Genomic DNA, 17,299 nt, shown 5'->3' on the forward strand with positions numbered 1-17,299 from the left:
TCAGAGCATCAATCACATTACAGTAAAAATATGGGAAGCAGTTTGGATCCTTTTGCCCTAAGAAAATTTCAACTGACTTCTCTATCAAGAAATTCCACTACTATCACAGCATTTGAAAAGACTCTGCAAATAAAAAATAACAGACTTTAAAGTTGTTTTTAAAGACTCCTTTTCGCCCTTGCTGGGAAGGCTCGCCTGTGCCTTCCTGATCACACCACACCATTGCTCTGTTTGCTTTAATATGAAACTTTACACACGGAGACTGCTGCTTCTGCTGTTTGCTTTAATATGAAACTTTAAACACAGAGACTGCTGCTTCTGCTCCCACGTATGAATGCAAAGACCAACAGTGAATCACCGGTGTGTAAAGTTCACATTGTTTGTTGAACAGTATCACTTGGGACTCTTCAGAACGAATCAATTAGGTGAATGGGCGAAAAAAAAATTAGAAAGTAAGAAGTTCCGCTGCGCTTTCCTCTTAACTTGCCCTGAACCCATCGTCCTGAAAAACTCAAGTGCTTATCATGAAGCCGGGGGAGTCTCCCCACGTGAGGAGGAAGACACGGGAGACCAAACTATTCTTAGACTTGTTACAACTTTCCCGAGTAATTAGGAAGCTCTGTGTCCTGGACAGAATGAGACTAACAAGCTCCTGCAGTCTCCACCCTAGCAAGAAATCAAAGGGACCCAAGGCAGACAACTCACTCCAGTAAAAGGATTACACAGCCCGGCTATCAGGGAGCAGAAAGCTCACCCGCTGCTTTGTATCTGCGGAGACTTTCTAAGAGTTTCTATAGCCAACATGACTAACTGGAAAAGAAAATTAAAGCATGGCCGGAGAATGCATTTAAGGGAAAGTAGCACGGGTGAGTTATTAGGAGGCGCCTGGTCCAGATAACCTTTAGGTTTTGAAGTCTTCCCGGAAGAAGGAAGGGAAGAGGTTCTTCTAATGAACACCTGCTCCTGCCTGGGACTCCCGCTGGAAGGCTGAGCCCGTCCCGCCGTCTGTGGAGGGGACTGTCACACTCAGTTTTACCCTTCTTTGGAAAGACAAAGGCGTGTGGGAATCCACAGAGGTGACGCTTACGCGCACACGACTCTGATGGGCCGATATAACCAAACACTTGTTAAGATCAATAGAAAATCCAGAAAATGGAAAAGGGACGAGGGCCGGTCCCTCCATGAGCATGACGCTCACGTACCTTAAGGACTTCCATGGGCACCTGGGCGGCAGAGGGCAGGGTGGTGGGTGCGCTGACGTTGATGGCTGGCGTCTGGCTGGCGGGCGCTCTCTGCTGCAGGAACGGGGCCGCCTGCAGCTTCTGCTGCTGCTCTCTGCGCTCCTGTTCCTGCATCTGCTCACGCATGAGTTGCTGGCGTAGCAAGATGCGTGATGTCATGCTGGACGAGCTTATCGGAGGCTTGGAGGCCCCAGGATGCTCCGCGGAACTGCTGTGGGGAAACCAGAAGGCACACGACATTTAGTCTCCTAACGAGGCCCCTCGTTTGCATTTTGGGGTGTCCTAAATGGCACCACTACGAAATGAGCCTGCACGAATATAATCAAGTCTGACGATGGTACTCCACATAATTGAAAATCAAGAGGTGACAGGATTTGAGTCATTAGTAGTTGAATTAAAATAAGTCGGCTTGATTGCATCTAGGCATTTGTATGGAGCTGATTAATTTTTTTTTGACATTTTATACCATACAGCCTTCATTCCACCAAATAGAGTACCGCCATATGCATTGCCGAGAAGCCACGCATCTTAATGGAACCCAAAGACCCCAGATTCAGACATGAATTGCTTGCTTTGCTTTTTTAAATAAAGGAATCCAACCAACTACTCCTAGGTGCCTTCAAAATGCCTTGAAAATACCTAACATATTTCCTAGTAGGAAATCATTCAGGAGAGGTGAGCTTTGTTATGGGGAAACAGCTCTATGCTACATGACGACCCTCATCCCTGCACTGGACCCTGCAGGGGGAAGGGGAAGTCGAGCTATTCCTCAGCCCGTTCTTCCCGCGGCTTCCTCCGTGCCCCTTTTCTTCTGCCCTGTCTTGGTGTGCCCACTGTGTGAGCGCTCTGTGCGTCCTGTTTGTAACCGCTCGGGGCTCCCTGAGTGGAAATTATTTGACAAGTTAAGCACTTGTCCTGGAATAAAAGGCCTCCCAAGTTTCCCACTTTGGGTTTGTAGCTGCTGGGGACATTGATGAGTGGGGACACCTGTCTCCGCCTTAGTCGCCGCCCCTGAGTAGAGGGTACATCAGAGCGGAGGATGCTGGTCATCCCACAGGGGCTGTGCTTCCCCTGCTCACGTCCACTTCACTTTTTATACTGTAGGCCCTGCCCCCTGGGACCTGGTGGGATTAAATAAAACAACACACACAAACCCCCCGGCACCACGAGTCCTGCGGAGCATCGCCTTCCTGAACGCTTACTGTTGCTGTCACTGCCGTCTAGAAAATTAACTGCTTATTTCTCGTGATACAATTCGGATGCCTCTGTTTAGGGCAATCCCTATAAAACTCGGAAACAGAAAGGAGGGAAGGCTGGAGTGTCCATGCACTCTCAGGTCAGCTCGTTTGGAGACGCATCTGCCCGTGCTCTTCCCTCCCTGGGTACCAACCCAGGGCCAGCGGAGGCCTTGACATCACCGACCCCCCAGGAACTCGCGAAGGGAAGCTTCAGACTCTGCAGGATGCAGAACGTGCGGCTGGGTGAGGGAGTGTTCACGGAGGCCCCGGAAAATGCCACGGCAGACATGCTACCCCCAGTTTGCCTCGTTACACCACAGGAACACTGGGTGGGCCAGCGGTGCAGGGGTCACATGGAGCAATGCCATGCAGCCATCACAAAGGTGCAGAAACGTCACCGATGGAGATGTGACAAAGTAAGAAACAGATCCAAACAGCACCCGAGGCAAGAGCCCACTTTTTAAAGTTCACCACAAGACAAAGCGTAAGGATAATGTCACGCTGGGCCAAGGCTGGTAAATATTCAGACCTCTGAGCTACACGGTGGCTCATGAAGTTCCATTCAGGAATCTCATCGACGGACTATTTCCTTAAGTAGATCATTCAAGTTTGGGAAAGCTGACACCGTGGAGACGCTGCTGCCTGCCTACGTCTGACCTGCGATCCGAGGATGAGTAAGTAAACCCGAACACACAAAGTCAATGAAACACTGCTGTTGTCTTAAAGTCTCCCACAACTATGAGGTTGATTTAAAATGTATTGAACATCGAAATGGAAGGGCCAGGACTATATTAAACTTAGGGAAGAAAATTTTTAAAACTCACCTAACTACAGAGCAAGGTAGGAAATACCTATGATAAGAGTCCATCATAAAGTAGGGCTCACCGTTCATTGGCACGCTGATCTGGAGTAACTGGTGTGTGCTCGTGTGCACACACACACAGTGACGGCCAGGAACGAGACAGACAATCACATTGGCCAACTGTGAACAGCAAGTACTTTTATTTTTCTTTGGTTTTTCTCCTCTAAACTATTAAGCCATGATATTTTTTTCCAGTGGCAAAATACATGTCACTAGATGCTGATCTACAAAAGTAAAGACCAAAGTCACCATTTGGAGGAAGAAATGAGTTCAGATCCATCATAGGGGGCTGAGGGGACTGTGTTCAGCACTCGGTTTTCCTGGGAGTCTGAAGCATCCCAAAGACTCACACCCTCTTTCCTTCTCCTTCCCTCCCTTTCTTGTGGCCACACGTAGAAATTGAACTATGCCAATTCCTTGCTTATGACTTTAGAATCATGACCCAGCTGCACCATAAGAATGCTCACTGGCTTCTACTCGCTTAAAATAATCCATCACTTGCTGAGGCCCTACCAAAAGAGCATCAGAAGAAAATGTATTTTCCCTCCCTTGAGAGCGTACGTGTTCAAAGCTCAAATGCACTCTCCTGAGCTGAGAAAACAAGGGGGAGGTGTTTAAAAGAAAAAAAGTGGTCTTACTATTCAAAGCCTGTCAGGTCCGAACATTCCCAAGGAGACTGATCCTTTTGATAGAAACAGGAGCAAACCTTTGTGCAGCAGCAAATGCAGCTGTGGAATAATCGCACTAATTAGCTGCACAGGACAAGTCACTGGCTGTGATACGGGGAGGAAAATCCTTTCAATTAACAGTAGAGCATTCCGGAGACAAATTAAAATTGCTAGTTATCAACCACACCGAGGCTACATACTTGAAAGTCAGCAACGTTACTTAAATCATGTTCTAAAATATGCTATCAGAGGAAAGATACATGTCTGTGCAAGAGACCATACAAGTATCCTGAAACTCTACTAAAGAAAATATAGCAAATACAACTTGTGGTTCAGCAGATTGACAGCGTTAACAAATTTTCCAGGAAAAAAATAAAAGTGCAGAGGAAGCATTACAGTCACTTCACTGAACACATACACACTCTGCAGGGTTGTCACTCTGGGGTCTTTTAAATGTCCCTCCCTCCTGGAGATAACTGAACCTGTCGCTGTTACTGTATAGACAGACATGAAGATGTTCGTACATCCTCACACCGTGTGACGAATGAGCATGGTGCTTTAAACTCAAAGCCGTGGTTTAGGTGAGCTGTTTTCAGGTGACTTCAATGCTTGCTTTGAAAGACAAGGACCAGATGCTGAAGCTTCTGATGACACACAAGGACAGATGTCCAAATGCATTTAATTCTGGAAGTGAACTGAACCCATCCCGGGCCCGTGGATCTCTACCCTGCCTTGATAATCCTAATTCCATGAGTCTGATTCCTCTTAATCAGATTATGTAAAGGTCATTTATTCAACAAATAGTTTCTGCTAGGTGCTGGGAATACCTGGTTTCTAATCTCATGCTTTAAACCATGGTTGCATAATTCTGAGATGCCTGAAAATCAAGTCAATTACTTAGATTACTAGGCTCTGATCTGGTTCCATGCGCGAAGGTATATGTCTGTCAGAAACCAAAGCCGATAGCCAGGTGTGGTGATGGATGCCTGTAATCCCAGCAGCTCAGGAGGCTGAGACAGGAGGATCAAGAGTTCAAAGCCAGCCTCAGCAACAGCGAGGCACTCAACAACTCAGTGAGACCCTGCCTCTAAATAAAATACAAAATAGGGCTGGGGAGGTGGCTCAGGGTCAAATGCCCCTGGGTTCATTCCCTGGTACCCCCCACCAAAAAAGAAAGAAATCAAAGCTGAGCCCAGAGGCAAAGGCCCTTATCAGTGCCTCCCTGAATCTCTGCAGCTGGACATGCACCTCCCCTGAGGATAGGATTGCTCCGCACTGACCCAAGGAGGATGCCACCAACTGGGCTCAAGTTCTAGCTCCCTCACTGCTGAGCAGTGCTGCTTTCGAGCCACTTAACCTCTCTGGTCTTCTCTAAAACCCAGCTCCCGAGTGCACTGCAGGGATCAGGTGAGCTAACTACATAAATCAAAGTGCTTGACACAGTGGCTGGGAAGCAGTGGAGTACAGAAGTGGCCACTGAGTGTGACCTGAGTCCCTGCCTCCACTGCTGAGTGCACACTTTTAGACGGCAAAGCTTCCTGCTTCTCGGGGTGGTAAGGAATACTGGACAGGAGCGCTGAACAATCTGGCGTTTCCAAAATCCACATAACTTATTCCACTGCCTTTATCGACAACCTCAAAATATCAGCAACCCTGTGATGCCCAGGGCCCTGGCACCAGCCTGCCCATCCCTCGCCTTGACGGTGGTGCCAATGCCCCTCCACTAGGCCACATACGTCCACCTTTGGTCCCCATGTCACCATCCTCCAAGTCGGGAATTGGGAGCTGACACCCAGGAAGGCTGTGGGCAGGGCCGAGCCTTTCCTGTGTCTCCCCTCAACACCCCGCAGAGCACAGCTCCCACACAGTCTGTGACAGAGGCCCTGTCCGTCCATCTCTGTGCACTTGGGCTTTCCTGATTTATAAAGAGCTCTTTAGTGCACAGGCCCCTCAGCACTGCGGTGAGGACTTAGACCTAGAGAAGATATAAAAAGCTTAGCACAATGACTGGAAAAATCAGTGGTGAAAATTATAATATTAAGCCATGAACATGCTACTTCTGTTTTTTTAAAGTAGGTTTATTTTTTTTTTATTTTTTAGTTATAGCTGGACACAGTGCCTTTACTGTGTTTATTTACAGGGGGAGCTGAGGATTGAACCCAGTGCCTCACATGTGCCAGGCAAGGGCTCTACCACTGAGCCACAATCCCAGCCCCACGCTACTTCTTTTTGATAGAAGAAAGCAATTTAAAAAAATAAAAAGTTTGAGGACAAGTTTGGACCATGGAAGACAAGTCTTATAAAGGTCAGGCAATCCCTGTGTCATTCTGAGAACTTGACAAAGCTTTACAGGGAAGGAGGGGGGGGAGAACTTTAGCTGCAATTTCTCATGAGTCATAAAGTAGGAATCCTAGCATTTTTTTCCCCATAAAAAATGACCATGGTAGTCATTTGGATGATAGAGCTCCGACCAGCCTTGGCTTGCACGGGGGCACGCTGTACTTGTGACTGGAAAGGCACAGGGCCGAGGCTCACACACACACAGAGCAGGAACCTCACACCCATGTAGGAAGGCTGTCGCGGGAAGGGTAGGCCACAGGGGTTTCCAAGGACAAAAGGCTTCAACGTCGGCGGAGCGCTGCATCTAAAATCAAAACACCCAGATCCACTCCGGGGAATTCTGGTTTCAGTTCAGGCAAGGCCTGGGAATCACTATGTCTACAAAAAGTCTGCATCTCTTCTGATCCTCAGCCATGTGCAGAAACTAACAGCAAAATGTGCAGGAGCCCAGATCTGTCTGGCAGGCGAGCTGAGGCACAGTCCGCCTCTCCAATTCTGCAGCTCGAAGGCCCTCCTTCCTGCACCAGAACTGCGCGGTCTCCATGAGCTGGCCAGCACCTGCAGCCCTCTGGACAACTGGACTCACCAACGAGTCGGGACAGAGTGAGAAGCACACTCACTCCTGCCAATGGGGCTGTGGAACCAAGCAAGACCCTCAGTCCCACGGATCTCGATGGTTACAGCACAGCTACTTTATCATAAGCCTACGGGACCAAACGTGTGTGTGTGTGTGTGTGTGTGTGTGCATGAGTGCTACTATGGAGACTGAACTCAAGGTTTTCACATGCTAGGCAAACAGGTCACCACTGAGCTACATCCCCAACCCCAAACTTGGGTTTTAGATGACATGAAAATAAAAATCTGCCAAGATTCCAGCTTTTTCTGAAAACTTTATCAGCTCAGATAATAAATACTCTATTTTTCTGGTACAGAGACTATAAAAGGGCTTGAAAAATATGCGCATCTTTCCCCCTTTTCCCCTTGAACCAATATCTGAACGCTTTCTGAAGGCCAGGTGCTGCTGTGCATTTGGAGCATCAGGGTGCCTACACTGAACAGGACTCCTGTCTCTGGAGCCTCACTCCTGTCATTGTATAAACAGAGGAAAACATTCTAAAAAGTAGGAACCACCAGTCACATGGAGGTTGAAATTTTAAACTTTACTTTCCGACAGCAAGACCCCAACTAGTTGATAAAGCTGGAGACTCTCCGTGTCTATCCAGGACTCTGTGTGTTCTTCACCTGGACCATTAGTGGGAGCCAAATTAGAGTCCCGATGCCTGACTACATCAAAATCAAGGAGAGTCTCCACAGACTTCCAACGTGCCCGTATTCTCTGAAAGAGGGGAGAGAACATGATAGCCTGGGGTGGGTGGCTCAGTGGTAGAGCGCTTGCCTAGCAGGCCTGGGCCCTGGGCTCCCACCCCAGCACCATGAGAAAGAAGATGGTCCGCTGGGGGCAGAAGAAACCCGGGAACGTCTCTTGACATTCATCTCATGGTTGCTGTGCATGTTAGTGCATGCGATGTATTTGGCAGGGTCATACACTTACATATGCACATGCAAATATGAAATTCATAAATACAATCAACATGCATTTGGGGGCTTGCCTGCCCAAAACAGGAACCAGCGTGGAGGAGCCCCTGTCGAGGGCCCGCTCTGGTACGTGAGCTAACACACGACTCTCTCCTAGGCAGCTCCCCATCTTTGCTTGTGAAGTTGGTGATTTCGGTACCCGAGCGTTCCCCACCTCTTCACCCTGCAACCAGGGCAGTGTCCCGTCTCACCAAGAGCTGCTCCAAGCCAGGCCGTGGACTCTGCCTGCCCCTCATCTATGGCCACGGCTGCCTCCACGCCACTCCCAGGCCACTGTGGCTCAGTGTTCTCCGCACTGGGTCCCTTCAGAGGGGCCGCCTCCCAGAACCACACTGCCGTAAGGGGCCGGGCCGGGAGAAGGCGGTGCCCAGGCTCAGGTGTTCTGTCTCGCAGCCTGACACTCTCACCTTCTGTCCAACAGTGGAGCCTGGTTCTCACCTGGCTCTGTTTTAAAGGCTGGGTGGAATGCCTCCTCCACCAGGTGTACATACTGATAGAACGTGGCACGATGCTGGAGTGGCTCTTCAGGGACCATTTACAAATAAAATCCTGGCTGGGACGACCTAATGACAGAATCCCGCGTGCCTGTAGTCATCAGCAGAAAGCCCTTCTCGTAGCCCCGCGGGATCAGCACCCCGTCATGGGGGCCGCCCTGCCTGCTGCGTGGGGTACCCTGTAACACCTGGAGAAGATCCAGAGGCTTCAGACCTGCATCCAGCCCTGCGGGTCCAGATGTACCCCAATGGGCAAGGTTTGCAACACTGTGTCGAAATCCAGACAGAGGTACAAAGTATGATTCAAGAGCAGGAATCCCACACCTGCCAGGCCTAGGAGGCAGCCTTACCCGGGGCAGGCAGGACTTAGGGCGATCCCACGTGATGCACCCACTTCTTTAGGAAGGCGCCGATTCCGCCATAAAGAACCAGCCTTCCCATCTGTTCATCAGGTGTGGTGCTCCTTCTGCCTCCAGTCATGGAAAGCAAGCTGCCCAAGGACCCTCAGCACAGCCATGCCCAGTCTCAGGGACGCGCTGACCCAGGAAGGGCCTGGACCTGGGAGGCCAGTAAGAGGCACACCTGAGCCCCTGACTGGAGCTACTAGGAGGAGCAACTCCCTTCACACCAAACCTGGGAAGCTGGCACGAGGCACGTCTGGAATTTCCTGGGTCTGGGAACAAATACGAGGAACCATAACATAAACTGAAGAAGGGACACACAGGACGAGGAGGGGGTGGCGTTCGGATGATATTCAGCGTCTGGATCAAAGCATACCTGGAGCTCTGATGACCTGGACCCATGCCGGATGCTGACTCGGATGGGCCCATGCCATGTGCCCTGAACACCTCGGCCGGTTTCTGTCACACTTTAGAAAGCATCAGTAGTTCTGAACCAAGATGATACGAGTTTCGTTTTAAGATCTATGGTTCAATAATCGAAAGCTGAGTGTCCTTTATCCAGAATGGTTTTTTTTTATTTTTTGGTTTTAATTGGTGGTACATGACAGCAGAATGCATTTGTACATTTTGATAAATCATGCATCAAGGGAGTGTGATTATTATCTCATGCACATATATGACTGCATGACTGATGTGATCCCACAATATGTACAATCAGAAAAATGAGAAATTCCACTCCAAAATGTTTGAGTCCAGAAGTGTTTTGGATTTCAGAAGCTTCGAATGTTAGAATATGTACGGATGCACAATGAGATTCTGGGGAGGAACCCAATCTAACCATGCCATCTATTGTGTTTCATGAGCACCTTACGCACAGCACCTGAAGACAATTTCATACAATATCCTTACTGCACCCGCATTTCGACCAGGATCTATCCTGTGAGGTCTTGTGGGATTTTCTACTTATGGTGTCATGTCAATACCCAACAAGTTTCAGATTTCTTGTTTTCAGATTACGGAGGGCCAACCCATTGTCCCCATTTCCCAGCCTCTTCCTGGTTTTATCTAGGTACACTGCCACCCACAACATCTCCCAGTTTTCCAGGAGTTAAACTAGCTGTGGCCGAAGTTTTGCCAATGAGGTTTAAGGTACATCCAAGAATCTCCTGGAAAAGCTACTCATCTGTAAGTATTGGCTGTCTTGTCTCCTTTGATCTCACTGCAGTGGACGGTGAGGATGAGGCCCAGCCTGAAGGGAGAAGGTGGCAAGTCCCTGGCCCTTCATAACCAAGTGGAGCCAGCTCCATAAGAGCAGAGACAGTTGCCTGCTCTGCTCATGGTATGGATGCCCCAGCACACAGTCACATAAAAGAAATGTGGATTCAATGAGTAAATCTGGTGTCTGTTCTAACACATATTCCACCCCACAGGTTAAATAATAGTTTTAGAGTCCCTTTTGTCAAAAAGCAAGCTGGCCTCATCAGAGGCCTCAACAGGGCCTCAGACACAACTGGAGCTCTGGGGGGTCCACCAGACTTCCTTAATTCTACAAGGAACCACTCCCCATGCATTTTATGATTTCCAAATCCAGGATAGATCTCACAACCAATGAACCTATTTAAAAGGGTCTTCTCCTCCCCAAACAGTTGCCTTAAAATTGGTAGTGAATTGGACTCAGGGGCTCACATCTGACAGACAGAACTGGAGCATCCAGAAAAGTTATGTCCCCCCAAAAGCTCAACTGAGTTACAGGTTGGTGATTCAGAAAAATGGGGATCAGAGCAATTGGCTCAGTAGAAAAGCAGAGGAGGAAATAGGGATTCACATAGTATCACTGGTGAGATGGAATGTACCAGGTAGGAAAACAAGCCCTGGATTCAAGTGTCTGAGTTGAGGCTAAGCAAAGCCCTATAATTTCTCTTTTTTAGGGAGGGCAGGGGGGCAACCAGGGATTAAACTCAGGGGGACTCGATCACTGAGCCACATCCCCAGTCCTATTTTGTATTTTATTTAGAAACAGGGTCTCACTGAGTTGCTTAGCGCCCCACTTTTGTGGAGGCTGGCTCTGAACTCACAATCCTCCTGCCTCAGCCTCCAGAACCACTTGGATTACAGGTGTGCACCACCAAGCCCGGCTTCATTTCTTAGCTTTATGACTGGCAGGAGTTTTTACCTGGCCAAACCCTAGCTTTTCCATCTGCAGAGTGGGGGTCATAAAGCAGTGGCACAAATTAAATGTGTTCCTACAGGTAAGGAGTTCAGGAAGGAGCTCACGACAAGGTGGATAGTAAGAGTTAGACACGGGTCTATCTACACTGTGCTTCAGTTCCTGAGGCCACATACCCTGAGCACCCTAGGGTTTTTTGGAAGGTACTCTAGACGGTGCTTTCCACTACTGTGTGTCTTTGCTTTCCCAGAGGAAAACCAAACAGACAACTAACTCAGAGGGTGCCCTCCTCAGGGAAGTTAATGGGCAACAGCTCAGTGCGCAAGCTTTGGAGACGTGCTGATTAGGAATTTCATGAGGGAAGTTTCTATGAGAGGCAAGGCTCCTATGGCAAATATTTCAGTGAACCAGAAAAAAAAAATCAAAATTAAGAATGAGTTTGGGTGTAAATTCAGGTTTGGCCTTACTACCATCTTCACGCTGTCTCAGAATGGTGAGTCTCATCTGGCAGGGCCACCCATTAACTTGCTCACTATGAGTACTAAAAACCTGCACTAAGTTCTAGAGTACATTCTTGCAGGACATGAATCACAAAAAGCAGACGTCATCTCCCCAACTATTATCGGATTTATAAGGCAGAAATTTATAAAAGATCTAGCATAATGACATTTTAAACACATAATTATATAGACTTTGTCCAAAAAAATGCTGTGTCATTTTAGAGAGAGGAACAATTAAACTTTTAATGACACAGAATCAAAAAAAAAAAAAAAAAATAGCCAGAGTACCTATAAAAGCCAACCTCAGCAAAAATAGAAGCACAAGAAATCAGAAACCGCTTTTGAACTACCTTTGAGGAGGCCTCTTAAAGACACATCTACAGACAGGGACGGAATTTAGCCCACACATACATTGATGAGGGTTTTATTTTTAAGAATCAAATGCTAAAAATAGTCCTGCCACATCTAGTGTTTTTCCACTACTTCTGCCGCCTTGAAACGCACCTTCACAAGCTGCTGAGCACAGGGCCTCCCTGGCTGGATCAGAGCCTCTCTCATGACCCAGGAACGCTCAGTAAATAATTATTAAGCCCCAGAGGTGGCTTTTGCATAAGTCGATTTGCTTGAATGCCTATTCACTGAGGGACACAGCTTTAGCATTGTTTTCCAATCTTATCACCAAACAGTGAAAGTAAATGTGAAGGGGGGTGGGGCGGGGTCGCTTCCCACTCAGTGGGTCTCCATTTCTGCCTTTCCTTGAAACTGCCAATTTCAAACTTACAGGCCAGGCAGAGGAATCTGATGTCTGAATCTGATGTTCCATTTTCCCCTCAACGAAAACAAAAATCAATATCCCAAAATGCAAATGAGATCTTTATCAAGGCAACGATTGCTATTCCACAGTCAAGGGGAAAAAAAGATAAGAGGGAGAGAGAGAGAGAAGACGAAAATCCAAAGTGCTCACAGTGGGCAGTTTTGAGAAATGTGACTGCCCAGCGTGCTGGACCCAGAAGAAAATTCTCTCCTACTCCTAACAAAGCTGGGCTGCAGTCTGCCTGGAATCATAAATCAAGCTCCAGTCTAACTCAGGTTCTTCAAGCAGGTCAGTCTGAGCCATCACTAACCTACGATTAGCATTCTGTTTTCAACAAGAAGCAAGGACGCTGCTTAGAACTCCCATCCCCCGCCCTCCCCCACCCCAAATCAGTAGCCCCCCTGACGGTCACCCACCAAGAGTTATGGCTGCAGCTGACCCAAGCCACAGTCACAGAGGGTCGGCTGCAGTATTTATAATTCCCTCTGACCTTCCCTTTACAAAGAAGAAGGCAATTGCTCCTTCAAAGCGGCCCCAGGATTATCTCCAGAATAAAACTTCACTTACAGGTACAAGCTTTCAAAGGAGCATGGCATGAACATCTGAAATCTCAGCGCCTCCATCTTTTCTCCTGTAAGGTGTTCTGCAAGCCCTTGGCGAGGAGTGAAAGTCAAAGTTAGTTCTGGCCCAGGCTGTGTCACTAGGGGTGGCTCCTGATAAGGCCCTGGAAACTCCAATCCAAACACAGCTCCGTGCTTGAACAGAGCCTGGTGTCTGTCTGCAAAAGCAGACCTGTTTAATCCAGTACCTACAGTACCTGCAGGACAAATCGCTGCCTCCCATTGCACGGGGGCTCTCCAGCACCCAGGCACAGCCAGAAGCCCGGCCTGCAGCCCAGGGGCGCGGCGGCTGCTGAGCTGGCCTCCCCGCTCGGGTGCCGGTTCAGGCCTGCGGGGGCTGCCTGTTATTAGGGAACTTGAGAGGAGAGGCAATTTCACATGCTGGTGAATTTTTAACACTTAATGGACTCGCAGAATCTGGGAGGGCAGGTGGGGGACGGCTCCCGAGCCTCCCCACCTGGGAGATGCCAGCCATCGCTCGGCAACCCCCCCCCCAACCGGCTGCTGCATCCAGGCACGGACGTTCCTACAGCGTGGTGACTGAGCGTGTCCTCCCGCTGACAGGCAGGAGAGCCTCGCAGCCCCTCTCCCGTCCACCCAGGGGAGGAGGGCCGCCCTGGCCTGACCCTGGTGGCCGTAACACAAGGCACCTCTGACTGCGGGCACCGATGTCAACGTGCCCACATCTATTGTCATCCTGTCCCGTTCTGAATGCACTGGGATCAGGAGGAAAAAAATAGCAATACGTGTTCTCAAAAAATAAATAGATCAGTAAATGCAGACACGACAACATCAGCCTCATCAAGTCTCCATGCTGCTCCCACAGACCCAGCACACCCAAGGTGCTTCACAGAGTCGGGGAAAGGCGGATGGCTCTCCCCACCCACAATTCAAAGGTCAGAACAAGGACATCTGACTTGGAGGAGCTGTGCATCCTGGGCACCTCCTCCACCTCCCTGAGCCTGGAGCAGCTCTCCAACCTGAATGAGAGGAGAGCAGAGCTGTCTCCACCAGCTGCTGTCAAACTCCAACTCTTCAGGGCAATGAGACTCTTTCCAGAATTCCCCTTCGGAACAGGAACTATCCAGCCAAACAGATTTTCTTTATTCCTGGTGCACTTGTTCATTCTCTTATTTGGTAAATTTCTATGCAATACCTCCTATGCCCCAGGCACTGAGTAAACTCTTGAGGGTCTTCAGTCCAGTGGGAAACACATGTTCCATAACTATCTAAGTCCAATCATATAAGTGCGACTATTGCTGCAGAGTGGAAAACTTAAAATGTAAAGTCAGAAGGGCCTCCCTCTCAGGAACCCTGGGCTGAGATCTCAGCAGGGGGTGGGAAGAGCCTTCCAGGTGACAGTAACAGAACAGTAAGAGTCCTGAGGGGGAAGCAGCAGGAGGGCCCTGTGCTGGAGGACACAGAGCCAGGGAAGTCACGGTACCTGGACCAAAGCAGCATCCAGGGCCAGACTCGCAGGACCCCGTGGGCCAGGGAAAGGGCACTGACTTTGCTCCAAGATGAAGAAGAAACCAGCAAGAAGCTGTAAACAGGGGAGCAATGGGTCCAGCATTGAGTTTCTAGAACGTTCTCTGGCAGCTCTGCTGAGAACCAACTAGGAGACAGGATTAACTATGCAATGGTCCTGGTGGAGGGGCCCCTGGCTCGGGATGCGAAGTGGAGAGAGGCTGGCAGCAGGGCGAGGCTGATGGACAACAGAAGGGAAGGGAGAGAGGCATCCAGGTCCCTGTACATCAGCTGCAGTAGTCCACCACGGCCGCATAGCCCTCCCTCAAGCCAGGAGCCGTGGTGCGTGCTGGGGCAGACAAGAGGACTCAGGGGCCGCAGCCCCGCTCTAGCCAGCCCCCTCCCCTCTCTGCCCCCAGTACAACGTGGCAGGGAAACTGGGAGCTCAGGTGCTGGTGTCCACTCACCCAGGCTCAAATCCCACCCTCACCAACTCTGGGACCTTGTACAAACTCACTGGACTTTCTGTACCCCAGTTTCCTCATCTGACAAAGGCCAGAAGGTCAGTGAGCCTGTAGAGGTTACTGCTGGAACTGAGGAAAACGATTCCTGCCATGGGCTCGGCCTGCGGGGGTCTCCGACACACAGACCAATCTCACTGTGACTGGGTTAGCAGACCTGTCCTAGCCAGCACTGACCCCCAGAGAGCCCAGGGAAATGGACCAGGTGCAGGAAACAGAGAAACACTGAGCGAGCGAGCAAGCGTGGAGGAAAATCGAGAGGACAGGGAGGCAGCCCAGCAAGATCTCCAGGAGCCCGCCAGATTGGCCACCCTGGGCACCATTTGAGGCTGCGTTAACATACAGAGCACTTGGGAACGTTTTAGAAGGGAAACTGGTTTATTACCTGCTTACTCACAGGAAAATCTGTGCCCTCCAGGGGCTCTCAGAGGTTGGCCACCAAACCAATGGTATCAATTCCAGCCACGTGACCTGACGTGGTGGGAGTGTGGCCAGCGACTGCCTGGCTCTGTTCTCCACTGTCCACCACCCAGGGCAGATTCCCACTGACCACTGATGTGCAAGTTTAAGTAACATTGCTTTGAAGTGGCATGTTTCAATTAAGGATGGCATTGGAGATGGCAACGGCGTGTCCTCAGGACTCAGACACGGCTATGACGGACGCACCACGAAACACACTACGGTGCAGACACCTGCCACCCTCTGCAAAGTGCATGGGATGCCGTGCACGCTGCCGAGTGCTGAAGACCAACCACGAGTCTTCCCGATGACCCGACCAGTGTACACTGGGCAGCACAGTGACCGTGGCAATTGGGTCTCTGCTGCATCCCCAGGAGGAGAAGCAGCCCACAGGTGTCTTTAAGACACATCAACCTCCCATACAACAACTCCACGTGTCCATTTCCACTGCCCATGTTTGTATGCACATGGGAGTGCATATGGATGCTCACACACACACACTCTCTCTCTCTCTCTCTCTTCGCCCCCCCCAAATCTTAAATTTCAAAGCAAAGAATTGATAGTGTGCCTGGAGGCAGGGTGGGAATGATATTAAAAAATAATAAAACAGAAAGTTGACTAAAAATACTACCTGTGCTCCATGCATTTCCACTCTTAATTACTACGCCCATCCCAAATTGCAGTAACTAAACCACAGTCATGAGAATTTCACTGAACCTGTAAAAGCCCAACCTTAACCTAAAATGGAATTTTCAAGTATCAACCATTCATGGGATGGCCAAACTTTTTCTTGGGAAGCTAAATCGGGCTTTGGGATCTTTTTGGAAGGAAAACCCCAATCTCGATTTCAAAGGGGTGAGAGAGGAGATGAGAGGTGTTCCCTATTGTCCTGTGCCAACCACAGCTGTCATAGCTCAGAACGCTCATCTGACTGGGGAGGGAAACGTTTTACTGCCCGGGAAGCACACCACTTCCTTATGATTTTTCTTTCAACAGCCATTGGTCTTCTCAGGAAACTCCTGCCTCTCCTCACTAGCCTGACTCAGGTTGCCAACCAAGCACTGCCACGTGCTGGGCACCCCACTGGCCGGTGACCGCCTGCTACACACAGCCCAGGGAGCCCCGCCCACACTGGGTGGCAGCCAGGGGCTCCCTGACCTGGGCTTCCATCAGAAGCACTGGGGATCCCTCCCCTGGCCTCAGCCTTGAAACAAGTGAGCAGGTCCTAGGAGTATCAGGGTCAAGATCTCCCCAACAAATGAGTGAAGGGAATCCTCCGGGGCCTGGTGAGGGATTCTGCATTTTTTAAAGGACTTCACAAGAGTCTAACTTGGGAGGCGCTGATGCATGGTACAACATTACAGCAGACACAGGCATACGGAGTATCTTCTCTCTTCATGGATAGACAGGAAAATAGTGTATGAGCTCCATCGATTTGAACAAATAAGTCGGAGGATGAAGATGTCAAATTACGGTTTGACTTGTTAAAGGATCCACTTGGGATCGCCATGGACCGGCTCTGAGCGGGGAAAGCCCGAGGATGAGGGGACTACCCACAAAGCTCACGCAGCACCTTCCACGGTGGTGGACACTGGTCCTGTCCCCACAGGCCGCCATGCTCACATGTGGGAAGGTCTGCAGCTACCAGAGGCCCTTCAACTCAAACGCCTGTGGACTCGCCCGGTGGGGAGAGATGCCATTCTCGGTGCCCAGGGGAAGGCTCTGCTCAAGCAGGGCAACCCACACCTGGCATCCACAGGCCCTGCTGAGTGGGCAGGGAGCCTGGGGCCCCCGGCCTCGCACCAACCCTCCCCAGCTGGTTCCTCCACCCGCCTCTGCAGATGAGGCCTCCAGGGCCCACGTCCCCCCAGAGGGACTCCGGGCCAGCCCCTTCTGCCATCCCTGCATTTG

General features: G+C 49.9%; 1 protein-coding gene across 11 annotated transcripts in view; it reads right to left on the reverse strand.

The window, feature by feature from the left end:
- Mitf (melanocyte inducing transcription factor) overlaps positions 1 to 17,299 on the reverse strand; it is a 191,360-nt gene that overhangs the window by 74,392 nt on the left and 99,669 nt on the right. For 7 of the 11 annotated variants that reach the window (XM_047534661.1, XM_047534662.1, XM_047534654.1 and 4 more), the window contains exon 2: positions 1,203 to 1,452. In XM_047534661.1, the coding sequence (XP_047390617.1) occupies positions 1,203 to 1,452 (250 nt within the window). Of the gene's footprint in view, positions 1 to 1,202; positions 1,453 to 12,888; positions 13,017 to 17,299 lie in introns of those variants that run through there. The other 4 variants (XM_047534659.1, XM_047534658.1, XM_047534655.1 and 1 more) reach the window with 2 other exon arrangements.

The sequence above is a fragment of the Sciurus carolinensis genome, chromosome 19, assembly GCF_902686445.1.
Source record: "Sciurus carolinensis chromosome 19, mSciCar1.2, whole genome shotgun sequence".
Taxonomy (NCBI): domain Eukaryota; kingdom Metazoa; phylum Chordata; class Mammalia; order Rodentia; family Sciuridae; genus Sciurus; species Sciurus carolinensis.